Source organism: Procambarus clarkii, chromosome 11 (assembly GCF_040958095.1).
Source record: "Procambarus clarkii isolate CNS0578487 chromosome 11, FALCON_Pclarkii_2.0, whole genome shotgun sequence".
Lineage (NCBI taxonomy): Eukaryota > Metazoa > Arthropoda > Malacostraca > Decapoda > Cambaridae > Procambarus > Procambarus clarkii.
Window position 1 is genome coordinate 46814624 of NC_091160.1, and position 15268 is coordinate 46829891.

At 42.0% G+C, this 15268-nt stretch overlaps 1 protein-coding gene across 1 annotated transcript in view; it reads right to left on the reverse strand.

The window, feature by feature from the left end:
* LOC123758422 (uncharacterized) overlaps positions 1-12101 on the reverse strand; it is a 156764-nt gene extending 144663 nt beyond the window's left edge. Inside the window, 3 exon segments of the mRNA XM_069322809.1 lie at positions 2-635; positions 8185-8311; positions 11771-12101. Of these exon segments, the coding sequence (XP_069178910.1) occupies positions 2-635; positions 8185-8311; positions 11771-11810 (801 nt within the window). The 5' untranslated portion in view covers positions 11811-12101.
* Between the last annotated feature and the right edge of the window lie 3167 nt (positions 12102-15268).

Here is a 15268-nt window from a genome sequence, read left to right on the forward strand (position 1 = left end):
ACACGAACCTCCCATAATTTGCTTTCTTATCATTGTTGAAATTAGTAACATTTTGTGATTCGCTAACAACGCTGCCTTTAACACTCTCACTTGAGAGTCCAAGAGAACTGGCCTCAGGTGCCTGATTATGTCTACCAGGAGCGTTTTGTTCATAATTTGCAGCTTGGGTGTTATCGGCAGGGCTGCAATGCTGAGGCCAAGATTCACTTCCCATAACGTTATGAACATTTTCATTTTTGCTGCCTGTGTATCTCTCATCTCCTGCTGGGCCTGTGTTTCTGCTATTTTCATCATAGACGTTTGATGTGTGAATACTTGTACTACATTCATTTCCACTTTCTACTTTAGATAAAGCTTTTCTCTCACCAAGTGGTTCATCATTACTAGAGTGTTTATTCATAACAAAAGAACGTTTTAAGTGAGGAATGCCCCCCAACACCAATGGAGGTTCAGCTTTTGCCACTGCTCTTCCACGCATTCCTTTTCCCGACTGCTTGGCTTTCCTCCCACCGCTCCACCCCCCGCGATGATTGGATAAGGTTGCGTGCTCTGGTTCATGTTGGATTCCTTGATAATTATAACTTGAGTTCGTGTGATGGTCTCTGTTACGATTTGAATCATCTTGTCTCGCCACCCTGAAAAAAATTAAGTTTCTTTTAACAGTTTATATCATGTTCAATATAAAAAATTAATTAATATTTTCCAAGAACAATCTCAAAGAACAAGAACAAACAAAAAGTTACAATCTCAACTGTCAAGATGGCCTTAACGGCATGAAAAGGTTAAAGTCTATTCAGACAACCCAAGCACATCATTCAGACCAAGCACATCATTGAGACCAAGCACATCATTCAGACAGCCAAAGCGCATCATTCATACAGTCCAAGTACATCATTCATACAGCCCAAACACATCATTCAGAGAGCACAAGCACATTATTCAGACAAACCAAACACATCATTCAGAGAGCACAAGCACATCATTCATACAGCCCAAACACATCATTCAGAGAGCACAAGCACATCATTCAGACAAACCAAACACATCATTCAGAGAGCACAAGCACATCATTCATACAGCCCAAACACATCATTCATACAGCCCAAACACATCATTCAGAAAGCACAAGCACATCATTCAGAGAGCACAAGCATATCATTCAAACAAACCAAACACATCATTCAGAGAGCACAAGCACATCATTCAGATAGCACAAGCACATTATTCAGATAGCACAAGAACATCATTCAGATAGCACAAGCACATCATTCAGACAGACCAAGCACATCATTCAGAGAGCACAAGCACATCATTCAGAGAGCACAAGCACATCATTCAGATAGGACAAGCACATCATTCAGACAATGTAATGATCTGGGGCTCAGATCATTAGTTCTCCCTTCTCCCCTCCTTTCCTTCTCCTTCTCCCCTCCCCTTGGCCGTCATTCGTCTCCTCTTCCCCCCCCCCCCTGTCGCCTATTTGTCAGGGTCAAGAGGTTGACCTGGGGGTGGTCTTGGATACCTTGGCTTCTCCCACTCAACTTCCCCACTCAGATATTTCCCTCTCCATCCCCCTCTCATCCCCTCTCTTCCCCTCTCACCGGTCCCTTCCTCATACCAGGCAGAGTCAAATGTCCCTACTCGTATCTTAGAGGAGACAGGCTTGAACATAATTTATCAGTTTTGTAAACATTGCTCGCAGGTGTACTGGGGCTCCATAGAGGCGCCTTGTCTCCCTTCTCATAGCTGGGGAGAGCTGACTCAATCTTCAGGAATTCATGTAGCTTTCCACAGCAGATCAGTGAAGGTGATTGGCCTGAGATAAGGGCCAAGTCCTTATTGGCCCTAGAGAGCCAGACCTCAGGCCTACGTGTTAAATGGTTGGCCATTTCCAAAATAATGGGTGGAGCCCTGGTGCTGTATTAGATGGTGGGAGGAGTAATCCTTCCCAGCAATAAGTTGGTTAAACAAAATTTCATCAGTGTGTCTTGGGAGTGTATTAGGAACAGGGCCGCAAGCCCGTATCCTAGGGGCTGAGGGCAGCCATCAACATCTGGGCCGTAGTGCGGGTATTTAAGGTATAGTAGCACTTGAGTTTCGTGCCCTCAGTAAATATCCATTGTGCCTCTAGGGAAATAGAATAGGTTATGTATTCAAATTGTCTTAATTTACATGTTTCATAAAATAAATTGTATAGCTTGTCCAGTGGTATTCACTTAACTCCCCTTTGATATATTTTGCTACTTTGTCATTTTTAGGTGTTGTATTGGAAGCCCCCAGGTTCTCCTACAATTAATCGATACTAAAGTTGCCCTTGGATTTAAATTAGTAACGTAAATTACACAAACTAATTTTCCAAAATTTATTACTGAAAGTCATATTACCCGGAGTCCCATGGTTACTGATTCCTTGCCTTCCTGGGGGATCCGTGATAAGACACATTCAGGTATGGTTGGTCGGGAAGGTGGTGGCAGTGCTTTAATGGTTTTTATTTTATAATTAGTAATAAATTAATAACCCTTATCCTTGGTGTATCTTACTCATTTAATATTCCTCTTATATACGTGGCAGTCCAGTGAGGGGTCATGCTGGACTGTAACAGTGTTAAGCTGAGGTATTGAGTGAAGAGAGACAGAGAATTACAACAGAGAGCGTATAGTACGATTAGTGAGAGATCACAAGATAACAGGATTAATACTGGGGAACATTGGGTTATTACTATAGAGGCCGCGGTTATTACGACAGGGTAAGCGGTCATTACAACAAACCAAGCACATCATGCAGAGAGCACAAGCACATCATTCAGATAGCACAAGCACATCATTCAGACAAACCAAGCACATCATTCAGAGAGCACAAACACATCATTCAGATAGCATAAGCACATCATTCAGACAGCACAAGCACATCATTCAGATAGCATAAGCACATCATTCAGACAAACCAAGCACATCATTCAGAGAGCACAAACACATCATTCAGATATCACAAGCACATTATTCAGATAGCACAAGCACATCATTCAGATAGCACAAGCACATCATTCAGAGAGCACAAGCACATCATTCAGATAGCACAAGCACATCATTAAGATAGCACAAGCACATCATTCAGACAAACCAAACACATCATTCAGAGAGCACAAGCACATCATTCAGACAAACCAAACACATCATTCAGATAGCACAAGTAAATCATTCAGAGAGCACAAGCACATCATTCAGATAGCACAAGCACATCATTCAGACAAACCAAGCACATCATTCAGATAGCACAAGCACATCATTCAGACAAACCAAACACATCATTCAGATAGCACGAGTACATCATTCAGAAGGCACAAGCCCATCATTCAGATAGCACAAACACATCATTCAGATAGCACAAGCACATTATTCAGATAGCACAAGAACATCATTCAGATAGCACAAGCACATCATTCAGATAGCACAAGAACATCATTCAGACAGACCAAGCACATCATTCAGATAGCACAAGCACATCATTCAGATAGCACAAGCACATCATTCAGACAAACCAAACACATCATTCAAAGAGCACAAGCACATCATTCAGACAGACCAAGCACATCATTCAGATAGCACAAGCACATCATTCAGACAGACCAAGCACATCATTCAGAGAGCACAAACACATCATTCAGAGAGCACAAGCACATCATTCAGATAGCATAAGCACATCATTCAGATAGCATAAGCACATCATTCAGATAGCACAAGCACATCATTCAGACAAACCAAACACATCATTCAGAGAGCACAAGCACATCATTCAGACAAACCAAGCACATCATTCAGAGAGCACAAGCACATCATTTAGATAGCACAAGTAAATCATTCAGAGAGCACAAGCACATCATTCAGATAGCACAAGCACATCATTCAGACAAACCAAGCACATCATTCAGATAGCACAAGCACATCATTCAGACAAACCAAACACATCATTCAGATAGCACGAGTACATCATTCAGAAGGCACAAGCCCATCATTCAGATAGCACAAACACATCATTCAGATAGCACAAGCACATTATTCAGATAGCACAAGAACATCATTCAGATAGCACAAGCACATCATTCAGATAGCACAAGAACATCATTCAGACAGACCAAGCACATCATTCAGATAGCACAAGCACATCATTCAGATAGCACAAGCACATCATTCAGACAAACCAAACACATCATTCAAAGAGCACAAGCACATCATTCAGACAGACCAAGCACATCATTCAGATAGCACAAGCACATCATTCAGACAGACCAAGCACATCATTCAGAGAGCACAAACACATCATTCAGAGAGCACAAGCACATCATTCAGATAGCATAAGCACATCATTCAGATAGCATAAGCACATCATTCAGATAGCACAAGCACATCATTCAGACAAACCAAACACATCATTCAGAGAGCACAAGCACATCATTCAGACAAACCAAGCACATCATTCAGAGAGCACAAGCACATCATTTAGATAGCACAAGCACATCATTCAGACAGACCAAGCACATCATTCAGATAGCACAAGCACATCATTCAGACAGACCAAGCACATCATTCTGACAAACCAAGCACATCATTCAGAGCACAAGCACATCATTCAGATAGCACAAGCACATCATTCAGATAGCACAAGCACATCATTCAGACAAACCAAGCACATCATTCAGAGAGCACAAGCACATCATTCAGACAAACCAAACACATCATTCAGAGAGCACAAGCACATCATTCAGATAGCACAAGCACATCATTCAGATAGCACAAACACATCATTCAGACAAACCAAGCACATCATTCAGAGAGCACAAGCACATCATTCAGAGAGCACAAGCACATCATTCAGACAAACCAAGCACATCATTCAGAGAGCACAAGCACATCATTCAGATAGCACAAGCACATCATTCAGATAGCACAAGCACATCATTCAGATAGCACAAGCACATCATTCAGATAGCACAAACACATCATTCAGACAAACCAAGCACATCATTCAGAGAGCACAAGCACATCATTCAGATAGCATAAGCACATCATTCAGAGAGACCAAGCACATCATTCAGACAGCTCAAGCACATCATTCAGACAGCCCAAGCACATCATTCAGACAGCCCAAGCACATCATTCAGACAGCCCAAGCACATCATTCAGACAGCCCAAGCACATCATTCAGACAGCTCAAGCACATCAGACAGCCCAAGCACATCATTCAGACAGCCCAAGCACATCATTCAGACAGCTCAAGCACATCAGACAGCCCAAGCACATCATTCGGTCAGACCAAGCACATAATTCAGACAGCCTAAGAACATTATTCAGACAAACCAAACACATCATTCAGACACTTCAGTCAGACAGACCAAGCACATGAAAATCTAAAAATTGTTTACAGTATTAAACTGCAATATGCAGTAAAATTGTAAGGCCAAAACCATGCTTCTTTGCCAAGGAAACCTTTACTAAATATTAAATTTAGGTTCAGAAAATTTTTCAAGATTAACACAAATTGAAAATTACCAGCTTCTAAAATCTTCATGAAAAAGTCCAATGTAATGCATATACCAGGGACAACCGCTTCATGCTCAACACACCACAATGAAGGACAGAAAGCATGATTTTCGGGCATGAATTCATGCCCGAAATGCTTTGCGTAATAGTGGCTTTAGGCACTTGTATGTACTAGCTCTACCTATAAGTCAAACAATCCTTGTAAATATTTATTGTATGTATGTACCTTACCTAAATAAAATTGTATTGTATTGTATTGATACTGTATATATAACACACAGGGTAATAAACCCATGGAATCGCCAAACTGCCAAAGCTGTACATGCCAAGACATTACAGTACGTAAAGTTGAAAATTCAACGGGAAATATCCTTGGGGAATAATGGAAGACCTTTAACTAGCCACTGGTGGCTTTGTCTTTGTTTTTACTCTTTAAGATGAATGAACCTATCAAAACGTTGGGTAAAGATATTCTGAGCTTCATGGAGTTTTTCTGTACCATGCAGGCAACAGCCATCTCTCATATTTCAACACTGACACTACATCATTTTGTCTAAATCAGTAGTTGCTAACCTTTCATGTCTCATTTCTTTTGTCTCATTTCTTTTCCATATACATTTTCACTGTGGACTCCCTACAACCATATTCTCACTTCTCGACTACCAACAACCATATTCTCACTTCTCGACTACCAACAACCATCTTCTCGCCTGTAGACTCCCTACAACCATGTTCTTACCTGTGGACCCCTACAACCACATTCTCATCTGTGGACCCCTACACCACATTCTCACCTGTGGACCCCTACACCACATTCTCACCTGTGGACCCCTACACCACATTCTCACCTGTGGACCCCTACACCCACATTCTCACCTGTGGACTCCTACAACCACATTCTCACCTGTGGACCCCTACACCACATTCTCACCTGTGGACCCCTACACCACATTCTCACCTGTGGACCCCTATAACCACATTCTCATCTGTGGACCCCTACACCACATTCTCACCTGTGGACCCCTACACCACATTCCCACCTGTGGACCCCTATAACCACATTCTCATCTGTGGACCCCTACACCACATTCTCACCTGTGGACCCCTACACCACATTCTCACCTGTGGACCCCTACACCACATTCTCACCTGTGTACCCCTACACCACATTCTCACCTGTGGACCCCTACACCACATTCTCATCTGTGGACCCCTACAACCACATTCTCACCTGTGGACCCCTATAACCACATTCTCACCTGTGGACCCCTATAACCACATTCTCACCTGTGGACCCCTATAACCACATTCTCACCTGTGGACCCCTACACCACATTCTCACCTGTGTACCCCTACACCACATTCTCACCTGTGGACCCCTACACCACATTCTCATCTGTGGACCCCTACAACCACATTCTCACCTGTGGACCCCTATAACCACATTCTCACCTGTGGACCCCTATAACCACATTCTCACCTGTGGACCCCTATAACCACATTCTCACCTGTGGACCCCTATAACCACATTCTCATCTGTAGACCCCTACACCACATTCTCACCTGTGGACCCCTACACCACATTCTCACCTGTGGACCCCTATAACCACATTCTCATCTGTGGACCCCTACACCACATTCTCACCTGTGGACCCCTACACCACATTCTCACCTGTGGACCCCTACACCACATTCTCACCTGTGTACCCCTACACCACATTCTCACCTGTGGACCCCTACACCACATTCTCATCTGTGGACCCCTACAACCACATTCTCACCTGTGGACCCCTATAACCACATTCTCATCTGTGGACCCCTACAACCACATTCTCACCTGTGGACCCCTATAACCACATTCTCATCTGTGGACCCCTACAGCCACATTCTCACCTGTGGACCCCTATAACCACATTCTCATCTGTGGACCCCTACAACCACATTCTCACCTGTGGACCCCTATAACCACATTCTCATCTGTGGACCCCTACAACCACATTTTCACCTGTGGACCCCTACACCCACATTCTCACCTGTGGACCCCTACACCCACATTCTCACCTGTGGACCTCTACAACAAAATAGATCAAACTAGCAAAATTGACAGGAGATATTCAGCTTAACGCATAAGTAGTTCATATTTTGTTAGAGTACAATAACATAGTGTACAATAACATATATGTACATATAGAGTACATATATTTTTTTTTAATATATATATATACACTGTACAAGGGTTCTTACATTCTTGTAAAGCCACTAGCATGCATAGCATTTCGGGCAGGTCCTTAATCCTAGTGTTTTCCTTGAAATATGACCCAGCAAATCATTTAACCACCAGTTACCCATTCACTGCTGAATCAACAGAGGCTACAGTTAAGGACTGGTACCCAGTCAATCCTCCCCGGCCAGGATACGAACCCAGGCCAAAGCGCTCGCGAGGCGCCGGGCGAGTGCTTTACCACTATGCTGCGGGGACTGCATTAGTATTAGTGTCATGGGTTCCTGGTTGGGAACCACAGATCTAAATGAAAGGCAGAAAAATGAGGTTTCAAATTGTCTGAATCTTTGAAAAAATGTCATTCAAAATAAATTCCCTCATGAACAATTACAGTAAAGAATTCTTTTCAGTTTCATGCTATCTTACCAAAATGGATCCTCCTCATAATGTGGGATTCTTGTGGATTGCGGCTGCATGTTAAACTCTTCTCTTGAACCTCCATGTTGTCCATATCCCTGCCTTGGTAAACTCTGTTTTACGGTATTGTCCAAATCTGTTAAACAAAATAAAAGCTTTAATTTTTCACCATTTTTTATTAACGCCTTGGAATACAGTGAATGTTTATCATTTTTGCCGATCTCATTTTTTAATGTAGTGTATTAGTACTTTGGGAGCTTTTTGCTTCATATCCAAGCACAAATAAGCACCTACAAACTCTCTGAAAATGTTCAACAATTACATTATAATTATTTGTTTTGTCGGGGGACAGGAAGCATGTGTGTTTATACAGTGGCACCTCGACATACGATTGCCCCTACTTACGATAATTTCGAGTTACGATGTAAATTTCATTGAAAAATGCGACTCGACATCCAATGGTGTCATCGACTTCCGATATTTGTTGGTACACGTTCGGGTCGACCGAGCGCGTGGTTCCCAGTCACGCGGCCGACCTGCCTCAGTTTACTACAGCTGCCTGCTTAGTGACGATCGCGCCTATAAGAAATTCTGCTTTTGTGGTGATTTTTTGCATTTTGAACATTAAAATAATTATTATATATCACGCCATGAGTCCCAGGAAAGTCAGTGGTAAGGCTCAACATATGAAAACCCATGTAAGGATGACCATAGAGCAGAAACAAGAGTACAGAATGTCTCTTCCTCAACAATTAAGAAAATGTGTGCAGCATGGGAAGAATTGCAAACCTTTGCTGAAACGACTCCCCCAAATCAAGCTGCAGTACGTTGTTGCCTTAACCTATTCAATGACACTGTGATGCATCATTACAGACAAATGTTAAAATGAAGGGAAAAACAAATGTCTATTGACAAATGTGTAATGAGACAAACGAGCACTGAACCACAACCAGGTCCTAGTGGTATTCCGGCTAAACGTAGGAGAGAGTTTTCCTCTCTAGAGAAACTAGAGAAACTAGAAACTTTCCTTCCTAGAGAAACTAGGAAAGTTTTCCCCAGAGAAAACATCACTGCCTGATGTGATAATGGAAGGGGACTCCCCTTCCAAACAGTAACACCTCTCCTCCTCCCCCCCCTTCATCACCATCTTCCATACGCCATCAAGAGCCCTCCATAAAGATAAGACACTTTGGTACTGTATTGTAGTTAGAAAAAAAACATTGTATTCGGTATAAAATGTATTTGTATGTTAATATTTTGGAGGGTGGGGAACGGATTAATTCAATTCCCTTTATTTCTTATGGGAAAAATCGCTTCGAATTACAATATTTCGACTTACGATCCGTCTCTGGGAACGGATTAGCATCGTAAGTCGAGGCCCCATTGTATACAGTATACAGTGGGACCTCGATTTAAGATGGTAATCCGTTCCCAGAGACGTATCGTAAGTCTAAACGATTTTCCCATAAGAAATAAAAGGAAATGAATTAATTCGTTCCTGATTTCCCAAAAAATTAACATCAAAGTAAATTTTATACCTAACTCACCCAAACCTTCACTACAAAAGTATGTACAAGTTATTACTAACCTTTACTGATGATTTCTGTTGGCATATGAAAGATGGTGAGGAGGGGGGGGGGAGAAGTGGTGTTACTGTTTGGAAAGGGAGTCCGCTTCCATTATAACATCAGGCAGTGATGATTTCTCTGGGGTAAACTCTCTCCTACGTTTTGCCTGCATACCACTAGGACCTGGTTGTGATTCACTGCTAGTTTGTCTCACTAAAAATCTGTCTAGTGACACTTGCTTTTTCCTTCGTTTTAACATTTGTCTGTAGTGATGCATCACAGTGTTATTGAAAAGGTTAAGGCAACGGCCTACTACAGCTTGTTTTGGTGAGTCGTTTCAGCAAAAAATTACAGTTCTTCCCATGCTGCACACATTTTCTTAATTTTTGAGGAAGGGATATTCTGTACTGCCTCTATGGTCATCCTCACATGTGTTTTCATATGTTGGACCTTACCACTGACTTTCTTGGGACCCATGGCGTGATATATAATAATCAGTTTTATGTTCCAAAAGCAAAAAAAAAAATCACCAAAAATAGATTTTCTTATAAAGGTAATTGTCACTAAGCAGGCGGCTCTAGTAAACTGAGGCACGTCAGCCCGTGCGACCGGGAACCATGCGCTTGATCGACTCGAATGTGTATCAACAAATACCTTAGTCGACGACACTATCATAACTCGAGTCGCATTTTCCGATCAAATTTATATCGTAACTCGAAATTATCGTAAGTCGGGGCAATCGAAAGTCGAGGTGCCACTGTATACTCTAAGTTTATATCAATGTCCCCCTCTCCCCAAGGTCAAACTATTGATCCACCACAGGATGCAACCCAACAACAGTTGCCGAACATCCAGGTACCTATTTATTTTTAGGTAAACCAGAAACATCAGTTTTTTTTTGTTTCTACCACAGACGTGGCCATACATTTACAATGCTAACCAGCATATATACATATTCTTCTGTCCTCCATGGACAGGACCTGAACAGCACCTGAACATCAGGTGAAAGGAAATAAACCCAAACATTTCTATTCACTCGGGGGATCGAACCCGGGATCATCAATTGTGAAATGAGAAGATAGACCACTCTGCTACACTGTACTACCACATCTCCAACTGTTCCTTCATAGAGCCGGAAGAGTATTTCAAGGGGGGCTGATGACTGAGTGGACAGCACTCTAGACTCGTGGACCTAGGAACCGGGGTTCAATCCCCAGCATTGCCAGAAAAACAAATGAGCAGAGTTTCCTTCACCCTGATGCCACTGTTACCTAGCAGTAAATAGGTATCTAAATACCTAAGTAAATAGGTACCCAGGTACCTAAATAAATAGGTACCTGGGAGTTAGACAGCTGTTACAGGCTCCTTCCTGGGTGTGTGTGTGTGTGCTTGTGCTGAAAAAAAAAATAGTAGTTAGTAACAGTTGACTGACAGTTGAGAGGTGGGCCGAAAGAGCAGAGCTCAACTCCTGCAAGCACTACTAGGTGAATACAACTAGGTGAATACAGTATATTTTACCTGGAATAGTTTATTCCAAAACTGTTTACAAAAGATAGTTCTATTGCATAGAATACTTAAATCCACAGATAAACCTTGACATTAGGCTCACCATATGTAATTTCTACAGTAGAGGAAGTTAATTCTTTGGGCAGGTCCTTAGATTAAGGACCTGCCCGAAGTGCTATGCGTGTTAATGCCTTTACAAGAACGTAAAAACATCAATGCTATGCACTCTCATAAATCCAATGTACCTTCTTGTATATAAATAAATAAATAAATTTGGGTACAGTTAGACTGGTTTGGAGTTTTGAGACTTAGGGAAGGATGGAGTTCATTCCTTCACTAATAAACAAAGATTGAATGTTTACAAACAGGAGAGAACAGAACCTAACAGAGCATAACCTAATGATAAACACAATTTTGACACTTCGTGGACTAAAGTAGAAATGTGCTTCGTGGACCTGCCATACCCAATACCCTCCCCACGTGCCCTCCTACCCTATAGGCGAGCTCCGGGACCAACTCACATCGCTTGTTAATTCTTCCTCTTCTCGATGGATATGACATTATTAACGCCACTTCAGCTCTGCAGCCACGTATTAACACCACGTTAATAATGCACACACAACACTTAGTTTACATTGTTTATGCAGATTAGCGTCTATCTGGGTCACCTTCCTTCCTTCATCACTACGCCTGTATCTTGCATGTCTTCAGTCTTCTGCGCCACACATACGGTTTACAAAGAAGGGGACTGGCGTCTTAGTCTCCGCTTGTCATTATTCTTCATGCCAGGAGGTATATTAGAGAGAAAGTTTACATGATGGCGATGGTGTTGGTGTGGTTCAGTTTGGTCGCTTGTATCACGCGAGCGCCGGCTCCGTTTTCTGTGACGCTCTTCAAGGCTTGACTCGCATAGAAATAATTTAGACAACGGATTCCCTCATAATAACATGATAACAGACACAACATAACATGATGCAGACACTAACATGATGCAGACAATGAGTCACAATGACGCGGCTGAAGATATGATGACCAGACCACACACCAGAAGATGGCGAAACGATGACGTTTCGGTCCGTCCTAGATCAAGCGTCTTGATAATAAATAAATATTAAATAAATTTATTTATTTATTTATTTATTTATTTATGCATATACAAGAATGTACATAAGGAATGTGAGGATACAAATATGGTAATTACAGTCTTGTAAAGCCACTAGCACGCGCAGCGTTTCGGGCAGGTCCTTAATCTAAGAAAATTTTAAGGAGGTAAATACTTGCAAAATTTATAGACAAAAAAATGATAACAGATTACATGAAATGAAAAAAAGATGAGAGAAAATTGTAGGTACAGTATATTAAAGCACATAGGTAGCTGAGATTGATTGCAATGACAGCTTGAATGGTAGTTGACAAAAAATTGGTAGGCACAATACAGCAGAAACAATATAAGATTGGTTGCAATGACAGCTTGAATGGTAGTTGACAAAAATTGGTAGTCACAATACAGCATATGGCTAGCACATAGAAGAAGAGTATAATGTAAAATAAATAATGGTCCAGGACAGACCGAAATGTGGTCGTCACATCTCTTGAGTGGTTTGGTCATGAATAGCATGATGAGACCATGGTCATCAATAGCATGATGAGACTCTGGTCATCAATAGCATGATGAGACTCTGGTCATCAATAGCATGATGAGACTCTGGTCATCAATAGCATGATGATACCCTGGTCATCAATAGCATGATGATACCCTGGTCATCAATAGCATGATGATACCCTGGTCATCAATAGCATGATGATACCATGGCCATCGATAGCATCATGTCAAAGGCTGTACCTCTCTCAACCAGTTTAAGAGGGAAAACTAAGTTCTACCTAACAAACTTCATGTAACCTACTGTAACGTACGAATATGTTACGTTGTTGGGTAGATTAGATACACAGTGTTTAGGGAGTTTCATATTTATTTAGTAGTCTTGATTACAGAAGTCGGTTGTTGGCAGTGTCGTAAACGTTGAGACGGAGCTTGGAGCAGAGCAGAGAGCTGAGTGAGGCCGGAGTCGCGGAGCTCTATGTAGGAGAGCGTGACGGCTCGATGGGGAATCGTGAGTGTCTAAACTCGATGGGGAGTGAGAGCATTGTAGCTTAATGCGGTCATAGTCTGCTGTCTGCTCTGTGTCGAAGCTGTAGCGTCTTGGGTCGGTAGGAACTGTACACGCCGAGTGCTACATTCTTGAGGTGTGTTCAATCCAAAGCGTCTGAACTGAAGTTCACTGAATCACTGTGGAAATTGTACTTCTGACTATTTGCAATTCGCTTGCATATATTTGCTGACTACACGTACCTCAGCTTCCTCCATCAGGATGGAAAGAATGTTACCTGTAAATAGGGATACGATTATAGCTTGTGTAATTAGTGCTAATTAGTTACACCATTAAGCTAATGAGAGACTAGTGAGTATATTGTTTGTACTCGCTACGGAACTCCCCCTCCCAGGGAATGAAAGAAAAACAGTACAAAAAAAATTACGAGGCTACTGTTCCCTGGGTCGTTGTGGAGCATGTAGTTCGGTACAAAAACATGCAGGCAGTGTGTGGACAAGCTCGGAACAGGAGAAAAGAATGTGCATGATTGTTGATTCCTTGGGTCTCTGGTGGAACATTTAGATCCGGGGCGGATGGGTTCGGGCACCAGGCCATAGAAGGTAATCTAGGTACGTAGTTAGGACAACGAGGGACACCCTGCTAGAGCTGAATTGTCCTGGAAGCGACGGTCAAGAGTTGAAAACGCAAGCTGTAGGTCATGTACTGCCCAAGGAAAGTGCTTGAGTCGGCAGCGTAGCAGAATGCAATGAACGTGGTAGATGAATCGGATGAAAGAGCAGCTGTCGAGGGAGTCCCTGTAGGACAAGCACAAGCAGTGCCCTTTCAGCGATGGAGGGTCGGCAGGACAGGCTGTAGATCCCACATGATGTAGTTACTGATGAAGCTGCCAGATGAGTAAGTAACGATCGTGGCGGAGCAAGCAGCAGACTTCTAGATGTTACTACTGCTCGGCTTAGAGTCGGTTACAAGTATCTCTGGGAATTATCATTATCTGCTGATGTAGACCTGACCAAATGTAAACTGTGTCAACAATATTATTCGCACACCCTCCGGCACTATGTGATGGAGTGCGAAAAGATACGTGAATTTAGAGACAATTCTATAACCAATGTTCCAGCGATGTGTCAATATTTCATTCAAAATGATCTGCTACCAGAAATTTTAGCCAAATATTCCCAGTTTGCTAACTGTAGGTAGTAACTAAGTGATTGTAACCTATCCACCGCTGCCCACTGGATGGGGGGCGGTGTGCAGGACAAACATATCAATTGTGACACTAGCTCTCCACATATGTCAGTTGCTTAATTTAGAACCTGTACTTGTGGTCGATCTCGAACCCATTGTTGATGTGACGACTTATATTGAATTTTGTAACTAACTCATCAAAATTGTAACTTGCTTAGCTAAATGAATTGTGGGGTTCAGTCCCTGAGCCCATTATGTGCCTCTGTAACCCTTTCCTCTACCGCCCACACGATGGGTATGGGGTGCATAATAAATGAACTAAACTAAAAAAGAGATCTTACATTCACGTTAATTACAGAAACATTGTGATTACACGCTAAAACATTGTTTACATCATGTGCTGTGTAATATCTGCAATTTTGATCATTAAAGTGCTGATTGTCATAGATACTAGATAAGAGGTTAAGGTCTGGATCTATAATAGTTTGCATAAGAGGAATGTTTTACAGAAAAGCCAAAAAGACAATGATACAAAAACTAGCTATGAAAAAAATATATATAAAACTATACACAAAAATGAGGTAGGTTGCTTAAAAGTACTTTCAGGTACACTGAAGGTAATTATTGGCACTAATAATCAAAACTGCACAGGCAAAGCAAAAGAGCACAATGGAGCAATGGTGGTTGGGCTAGACAACCTGGGTTACAATGGTGGTTGGGCTA